Source organism: Pelobates fuscus, chromosome 1 (assembly GCF_036172605.1).
Source record: "Pelobates fuscus isolate aPelFus1 chromosome 1, aPelFus1.pri, whole genome shotgun sequence".
Lineage (NCBI taxonomy): Eukaryota > Metazoa > Chordata > Amphibia > Anura > Pelobatidae > Pelobates > Pelobates fuscus.
Window position 1 is genome coordinate 438,985,801 of NC_086317.1, and position 9,573 is coordinate 438,995,373.

The window sequence follows — 9,573 nt, forward strand, 5'->3', positions numbered from 1 at the left end:
CCTTCCTGTTTTTTCTGCTCTGGACCTTGGGTGGCATGAGTCTTAAACTAATAGAAGGGGGAAGCTGTCATTCTCATTGTTCTCTTACACCGTGTTTTTGCTTATTTTCATAAAAAAATATACAGGGTGGACTGAGAATTACATTTTTGTTTATACCAATCATGTAATACATTGCATCTGCATAAACAGAAACAGTGATTCCTTAAAGGACCACTATAGGCACCCAGACTACTTCAGCTCAACGAAGTGGTCTGGGTGCCAGGTCCATCTAGTGTTAATCCTGCAGCTGTAAACATAGCAGTTTCAGAGAAATTAACACTAGGGTTAATCCAGCCTCCAGTGGCTGTCTCATTGAAATTTACATGAACGAATGCACTCTTTGGACTTCAAAATAAACAAAATAACAATTTTTTGTTTTGAACGGACATTTGCAACCGCGTACAATTAAAGTTATATTCTCATTATTATTTTTATTTTATTATTTATATAGCGCCAGCAAATTCCGTAAACCTTAATGTCTTGAATTTTTGGAGTAAGACTAAAACATTGACTGTATATAGTTGCTTGTCACTAACAAACAAAGCAAAGTTATTTACATCCCATTCTTACAAGACATAAGAACATTAAACAGAGATTGCTGGGAGGAGTAAAACTGTCTACATTTAACCCCTTAAGGACCAAACTTCTGGAATAAAAGGGAATCATGACGTGTCATACATGTCATGTGTCCTTAAGGGGTTAAAGGATGTCTTTGTAGCACACACTCACTGACACACTGTACAATCCCATTAAACTATTCCTTGCCAGCAGCAGGCTTGGAGACGCTCCATGTGCACTTCCCAGCCCTAACTAGTGGGTATTATACAATGTTTGGGACTGTCTGTATCTGCTTCTTAACCCTAGCACTGCCCCTTAACTTCTCTCATAATTGTGTACAAATGTCATTTTTTTTTAGAATCGAGGTAAAGAATAACTGGCAGAAGCCAGCCCACAGTGGAGCGGTCTACCAGACCAGCTCTGAAAATATATATACATAGTTCATAGTATTAAAAACAGAACAGAAACCTATTTAATAAATCTCAGTCTTCCTATGTATTACTTTGTATTAAGATGAAGAACCCCCTCCCCCACTACTAATGATCATAATTAGGGATCAAACGGATTATCGGTTTTGCGGATATTTCCTGTACCCGGCCGGACTGGCCAGGTACAGGAGAGTGAATCTCCTGTACTGCGGGAGACAAGACAGGAGGAAGTTACACTTTGTGAGAGGGGAGGGGAGGGAAGGAGCGGGGGAGGAAAGGACACTATGGGACAGGGGAGGGAGCGGAAATTAAAGAACACTATGGTACAGGAGAGGGAGGGGAAAGGAAAGAACACTATGGGACAGGGGAGGGGGGAATGAAAGAGTTCCTACCGCACATATTTACACACAAACACACTGCATCCACTACACAAACACACACACACACTGCATGTACTAATCAAATACTCTTACTGCATCCACTACACACACACACACACACACACACACAAATATTCTTGAAAACTTAAAAAAGAAATCTGACAGGCATGTATATTTTGTCAATTTTTACCCCCAAAATATTTTTTTCTCAAAACGCTAAATCTACAGAATATCGTTAAGCTATCGGCCTGAAAATTCACAGATTATCGGTATTGGCTCTAAAAAAAAAATCAATATTAGTCGATCCCTAATCATAATGTTAAGTAACCCATGTACAGCAGCGGTATTATCACTGCATCACCTCATCCCCTGCACAATATAAGCAACACACCAATGCATATATATATATATATATATATATATAAATTTTCCCTTCTTTCTTTTTAGGGTATTGTAATGGCAAGAATGATAGCGTGTTGTAATTTGCAAACTATATGCATCACTGACATGTAACAAAAGCCATTTCATCTTATTGTATCACAGGCTTTAATCGAGAAGGACTGGATTGCATTTGGTCACAAGTTTTCAGAGAGGTAAAAAAAAAAACCCAACCATTTATATTGCATTTTCAGTGTTTTGTCTCCCTCTTTGCTAAACAACCAGGAAGTATCAGGATAGATTGTCTGATTGACAGCCTGGAGGGAGTATCAATGTAAATTCATGAACATACCAATTTCTATTAAAATATGCACTTTGTACAACTAAAATAAAAAAAGACACACTCTTGATACATAAAGCATTTCAGCAGGCTCTGGCTGCTGCGTGTTGTACCATTGCTAGACAATGATGATGCATTTATGGAAACCTGTCATCCTCTGTATTTTCTCCATACGTTACTGATTTCATATAACACTATAATGCCTCGTTTCCACTGAGCGGATCGGTTCGGGTCGGTACAGTTTGGAAAGTTTAGAATGGACCAGCCCATTCTGGTGAGTGTTTCCACTGCAAGTCAGACCTTCAGGGCCATGCGGGGTTTAGAAAAAATGCTCTTCCTGTCCACCAATCAATGGATTGTATAGTAGCTCTGCCCTAACCGAACCGTTCCATTTTCTATGGCCCTACAGCTGAAGCAGGTGCCTGAATGGATCGGTACGGTTCGCTTATATGGACCACTTTCATAATGGAAACACCCAAAATAGCGAACCTTACCGTACCGAACCGAACCGATCCGCTCAGTGGAAACGAGGCATAAGTGGCTGTTGTTTCATACTTAATGCTGTGAATGTACATCTGGCTCACTATGTGAAAATATATCATTAGTGTAGGCTGTTTTTTCTTTTGCCACTTAGGACACGATTAAAGCTACCGTAGATGTGCAATGTTTTATGTAAAGTTTCATGGTTCATGTGATCTTTCATGAAAGCATTATAGTATAACAGCTTTAGTAAGAATATAATGCGATTGGCCAGAAAGGCTAGCTGTGCAGTAAAAGAACAGAGGCCAGTAGCAACTAACCTTGCCAGAGTTTTCTCTTTGGTGATAGGTTAGTTTACAACTCATACTCAGCACGTTGTCATTGAGCAGTATATATAGTGTAGACATGGAATGTTCAGATGGAACCTCATGTGTAAATCAATCACTGTATGTATTTCCATTCTAGGTGTGGGCAGCTTGACAGTGACTTGAAGGAGGTCTCCCCAGTTTTCACCCAGTTTCTGGAATGTGTCTGGCACCTCACTGAGCAGTTTCCAAGAGCCTTTGAGTTCAATGAAACATTCCTTCTTCAGATTCATGAGCACGTTCACTCCTGCCAGTTTGGCAACTTTCTAGGCAACTGCCAGAGGGAAAGAGAAGAGCTAAGGTAATAAACCAACCAACGTGGTAATGTGAATGTGTTCAAGCAACATGGTTATGTGAATGTGTTGTAAATGCAAAGTTGGACCATACTGATTACTATGATACATATGGAGTTAACAGTCCAGTGGTTTTATTGTTTCAGACGATTTTGGCAAGCAGAAACAACCCTTAGTACCTCTAGCGTGGAAATCAGAGCTTGTTTTAAAGCTATTTGAGTATAAAATATCAGCATAACATTGTGCTAGCTTGAGGGGGACAACAGGCCCACGTCCAAGTTGAACGTGAAAAATGGCATAGGATTAAATCTCCGCTATGAATAAAGGCAGAATAGAATGATAATGCCATCAACAGGGTGGGTCCATACATAATTAAAAGTAACTGCAAGAGAGATTAGAATATGCTGTCTTTAGCGGTATCATGGAATCTTGCAGGTTTGTGCTTGGCATTTTGTGATTTCCATACATAATTCTTACTTGTGGTGTTTTGGAAGGCCTTTGTTTCCTTGATTGATTTGGCTTAAGATTGCCTCTTAAGATCAGTGTTTTCATCTGTGGAATCCACACCCCGTTTTGCCTCTCAGTATTCACATCTCTCATTCGGGATCTTGCATTTATTTTCTCTATTTTGGTTACCTTTTATTATTGCAGATGAAAGTGTGGATGTTGGACAGCATTGTATAGTTAAACTTTATCGATACAATTTACCACATTAGCTACACCTATGTTTACATTTGTAGTTTGGTTTAGGTGTCAATTATGTAGTTGAGAATTTTGATAATTTGCTTTAATAAATTGATAAATGAAATGAGTTATTCTTATTGCTGAAATTAAAATAACTTTATTTTTTTTCCATTATGTTTTTGCTTTATTTTAATTTTGCCTTTCTTAGTATACCCTCTGTCTCTTACGCAACAATGTATTAAGTGTTTAAATAGATTTCTACTGGTGGAGATCAAGTATTTTTTTTATTTTTTTTTTAATTCTTTATTTTTCTTGTGCACAGATTAACAGACAAGTGTAAAGATACATTTAAACCATGGTAATTTTAAAGTATACGTTTTCAGGCAGGACATTAAATGTCAGAAATACTGCATATTGGCCGTTTTGGCCAATCAGCACCTCCTCATAGAGATGCATTGAATCAGTGCATCTCTATGAGGAAAATTCAGCGCCCGCATGCAGAGCGTGGAGACGCTGAACGGCAGTGCTGCCTACTGTGCAGCACTGAGCCAGGAAGCCCCTCCAGTGGCCACTAGGTGGTGTCCCTCGGGGCAATGTAAACACTGCTTTTCCTCTGAAAAGACAGTGTTTGCATGAAAATGTCTGCATATAATGATTATACTCACCAGAACAATTAAATTAAGCTGTAGTTGTTCTGGTGACTATAGTGTCCCTTTAAATCAGAGGTGCTGGAACAGTGTCCAATCATGTTGTGCTGTTTACAATGATTATCCCATACAAGGCAAAAAAGGAGCCAAATAAACATTTACATTTAACACAAAGCCTAAAATTCTACTGAAGATATTTTGCTAGCACCCTAATTTTCTATATTCTGTTCAATTTTCAATAAAAAAAACTGATTTTGTCCTACAGTTTACTAATGTGAGAACCATCTTATAAAGGTCACATGTTCCACAGACCACAGTGTGAGTACCACGTATCCGTTGCACAAGTGGATAGAAATATTTTATTTTTAGAGGTGTTCCGTCTTGAGAATCTTCCTACACTGAAACGTAGTGTACACTATATGGCAATCGTGTCACAGACACGGTGTGTAAAATGTGTTACACTATTTGCAGCCTCATTAAAAGTTGTTTTTCAGAGATTTAACAAATGAAAGGCACGATCAGGGAATACACCTGTTTAATGCTTTTAGATTCATTGGCGATGCCTATTAACATTTTGCAGAGTATCCTAATATAAGCTGCATCATATTTACATATAATTTCTCATGATCGTTGTTAAAGGGACAGACTCGAAATGACCCCCATTTTTTTTATTCACCATATAAATAATGTGTTGATAATATGCCAAAAAAATTACTTGCGTTGGAAGCTCCTAAAGCTGCTACTCATTAAAGGTCCTGTTACAGAGAGATTCCTCCAAGAACATCAACAGGTTTTCTGCTACATCGTCTCTCATTCTAGTGGGCTTTTTTTTTTTTTTTTTTTTTTTTTCCTTTTCTTAAACAAAAATCGCATGCAGCAGTTTAGGAGATTGATGTTTTTCAATCTCTGACTGAAACTTCTCTGGAAGCAGATAGTGGCCATAACGTGTCTATTATTTGCTTATTCACAGCTCCATTTACATTTTTGTAAAAAATAAAGCTGCAGATATTTTTTACAAATGACTGAAGTTATAAGCCACTCAGTGCAGAAACCAAGTAGAAGGGGTGGCGGGGATTCTGCTCCATAACCTTTGAAATGTGTATATGTCATTCTAGTGCTTAGATTGACCCTGTAAGCAGTGTAGCTGCTTCTCTAGCATAGTTTCCTAAAATCATAACCTAATGATAGCAGAGCATCTTTTAGACATCTGCAAAATTACTATATCATTTCTTAAAGCTAAAATGCATTTTTGTAGCAGTTATTGTATTACATATTATTTAAAAAAAAGAAATCTTAAATTTTAAACTAAATAAAATAAAAAATGTGATCGCTCAGGGATGTGGACTTCTATAACCTGACACCAGGGATATACAGTTCCTGTTGCCAGACAAACACATGTTTAGCTCTTCCATGGGCAAATAGCAGTGTTGCTTCAAAGGACATGGGAGGATTGGTGCAGTGGCAGGATGGGAGAGTCTGCACCTCTGCCACTTACTCGCAGTTTATCACTCGCTATTGGGTCAGAGCCCCGCCACCTGGATTCCCAGCCTGCACTCTGACTCATTTAATGCCGAACTGCAAGGGAGGGATTACTGTACTCTGCACCTGCCAAAGATGCAGACCTCCCTCTCCCACACTGGACTAACAGAGGCTTTTAAATCCATGCAGACCACCAGATGCCATAGCCCCGTCCCTGTAGAAAGCTTAAGAGAGAGGAAGGCAGAGGAAGAGAAATAACCCTGTCTGTGTCCAGAGCTCTTGTCCGGTGCCCCAATCTGAAATATGTTTCAGAACAAGTAGATTGCCATGATGGATGATCAGATTAGACTACTGCTTTAGTGCCATGGACATTAGAATTTTTTTTGGGGGGGGGAAAGAAATTCCACACTCTTTGACTACAAATCTCTGGAGTTAAATCCCAGGTGAGCATGGATGATCCTGCAAGCCAACATCAAAATAGCCTCTCACCCAGACCTTGTGAATTAAGAGAAAAAAACAAACCGCTTCTGTAAAAAATTTTTTATTAAAACATTTGTACAAATATGTTTGTATAGATTAACGGAAAGGACACATTCTTTGTGGGCGTACCTACTGGCAGAAGAAAGCAAGTATCACAATCCTATTTTTGATGAGGGCTCCTTGGAGACGCTTGAGTACTTGGAACCAAACACCATACACTTTAATTTCAAGTAGGTGTCTCTTCCCAGTTTCATAGTTTGTGCCGTTGTGATGGGAATGCTTTCCTATCCTCATTGTCTCCTTTTTGAGCAGGCTTTGGAGAAACATGTATCATCAGTTTGACCAGGCAATGCACCCACGACAGTCTGTATGTGGCTTGCTTCTAAAAATGATTGACGAAAGCAAGGGTCTGGAAGAAGAACTCAAACAGCTAAAACTGGTGAGTATTAATGATGTTGATATCACTTTTTCTTTCTCGATATGAGTGTGAGTGCTTGTATGTTCTAACTTAGGGGCATATTTAGTTTGTTTTCTAAATATATTTGAGTAGCTACACAAACAGTGTGTTTAAAGATGTGCAAACATTCTTACCTCTTTGTTTGACATTAATTGTTTGATCACATGTTAATTACAGGTATTACTTTAAAAACTCAAATTCTTATCAAAAAATGTAAATTTTAGGTTTTGTGTGTTTGTTTGTTGGTGTTTTTTTTTTTCCTTTAGCAGAAAGACGGACAGCGTGAAATTCATGGTCTCTGATTAATCTTAGTTTTTAAACTTTTGAAAGTCAGCAGCCTGCCTCTGGTTTAGGTTCAGACCGGTAAAGTGTTACCAGCTTATATTTAATATGAGGAAAGTTATGGCTTTCTCTCCACTGAAAAACTGCATTTTCCATTATACTTCTCCCCAGTGAAAATTTATCAACTGCCTGCAGAAATCTAGTTGTTGATGAACTAGTGTTATCATCACCCTTTAAAACAAGCACGGTTTACATGGATTACATGAATACTTGGATATAAACGAAATATATAGACAAGCTATTGTTAGACTATAAATGGCAGCGAAAGCTAAAGAACCGAGACTGTCCCTGCTGTAGGCACTATGCTATTTGGCTGTGTTCTTCACCTTTATTTTATCTGATGATAAACAACATCTATGTATTTTATGATGCATTTCTTTTGACACAAGTACCCCAATGTGTCTCTCCACTTGATGCTGCAGCAAGCCATGTGGAGCTGTCACCATAGAAACAAATGGAATGTCCCTGATGTTCTGTCCACATTTGATACTTTGTGCCAGAATATCTCTCCTATACATAACCGGGCTATTTGTAATAACATTTACTGATCTGGGGTATTCCAACGTTTTTGCGAACTAGAATACAGTGGTAGGCATAAATATGGGTGTAGTGCATAATACTAGATAATTTTATTCTGAGATCTAGACGGTGAGTTTGACACATCTCAGTATGAGGCACAAGTGCCCAGTTTGCTGTGATATTCCTTTTATGGAATTGTGTCACAATGGGGTGTCACCTGTTGTGTTGAAGTGACAAGTCTACACTGGGGTTTAATGGACTATTTACCAGGATTTTTTGTCTTCCTTATTCCTCTTATACTACGTTGTTGTTATTATTATTATTATTGCCATTTAAGTAGCGCCAACAGATTCCGTAGCGCTTTACAATATTATATGTATTACATTTTATAAAAGACTCTTACCATGATATTTATTGCTTTCACAGAAAATCAGCAATCTGAAGAAAGAAGAGTTTGCTAGCATAGATTCAATCTGTCCCGATAGTGAAGGGTCACCCAAGTTGAAAGTATCTCCCTGTTACACGAAGGAGCCAGCTATTCACCCACTTAATGACACCATTCGGACTGTAGAGGGCAGCAACACTGCAGACAACCGCTATGCTGAATATGCAGAAGAGCTGTCGAAAACAGAGACTTCTGTTGTCAGCCTTGAGTTTGGGGTTGCTAAAATGACAGTGACTTAAATATTGCCTTGTCTGGAGGAGACTACAATGTTTGTTAAACCATCTAGTAGTAATCCAGCTTTCATCTAATGGAATTACAGCTCGTGAAACAAATGCACGTTCAGGGAAAATGGCAAAATAGTCCTGAGCTCAGTTTATATGTGTGTTCTTGTACACTGAAAGTGAAGGTATATGTGTTTTTATTTACAGAACATATATCCTTCTTCCGTGTATCTTACTCATATTGTAAGTTTACTGGGCTTGTAAATCTTCGTTATAAACAAATGTGAGATGATCAGATGGTACTGTTGCTAGGGTAAAATCTAAAGAAAGGTTAGTTTTAACAAACTAAAGATTAGACATATAGGACTAATGCTGTTTGTCTAGAGGAATTTCATCAGATACCGGTCCAGTTCTCTGAATGTATACTAACATTATTAACACATGCACAATACATGGTATACGGCAAGTTTGTTGCATGTTAGCAATAATGGTCAGTGGAGAGGTTTATTTGTAGACTTGGAAACTAATCCAAACAGTGAGTTGTGTTGAATTGGTGAGACTTAACTTGGGCCAAAATTGCTGAACTGAAAAAAAAAAAAAAATCCCACCGATTAACATACAGGTCCGAGTATAACTTCCTAATGATTTTTTTTATTTACAAGGATATCACTGTTCGGAGGCATAACTAAGCTGATTAATGCCAGTATAATACATATCTTTTTTTTAATTACAGATTTCAGGTTTACTCAGCCGCACTGATTTAAAATCTTTAGTAGTTTGTTTATTTCTCAGTAGAGCTTAGATAATCCAACCTGTTTGGCAATGGTTTCTATCAGCAGATTATAGATATTAGAGAGTTTAATAAATAACACATAGTCTTGTTTGGCTACAGGACCCCTCTCAGAGCAGACCATACATTAAAGCATCCTTGCCCCTGCAAGGCGATGTTTGAGATCCGGCTTGCTTAAGGACTCAGTGTTCTAGTTGGGGAAGATTACTGGAAATCCGAATAGACTCTGTTTAGAAGCCTTGATCTAA

At 38.2% G+C, this 9,573-nt stretch overlaps 1 protein-coding gene across 1 annotated transcript in view; it reads left to right on the plus strand.

Annotated features, from left to right (window-relative positions):
* Nucleotides 1–8,703, plus strand: part of MTMR6 (myotubularin related protein 6) — a 42,137-nt gene extending 33,434 nt beyond the window's left edge. The window contains exons 10-14 of the mRNA XM_063444888.1: nucleotides 1,949–1,998; nucleotides 3,069–3,269; nucleotides 6,647–6,781; nucleotides 6,864–6,990; nucleotides 8,296–8,703. Coding sequence (XP_063300958.1) covers nucleotides 1,949–1,998; nucleotides 3,069–3,269; nucleotides 6,647–6,781; nucleotides 6,864–6,990; nucleotides 8,296–8,553 — 771 coding nt within the window. The 3' untranslated portion in view covers nucleotides 8,554–8,703. The remainder of the gene's footprint in view (nucleotides 1–1,948; nucleotides 1,999–3,068; nucleotides 3,270–6,646; nucleotides 6,782–6,863; nucleotides 6,991–8,295) is intronic.
* Nucleotides 8,704–9,573: the final 870 nt, after the last annotated feature.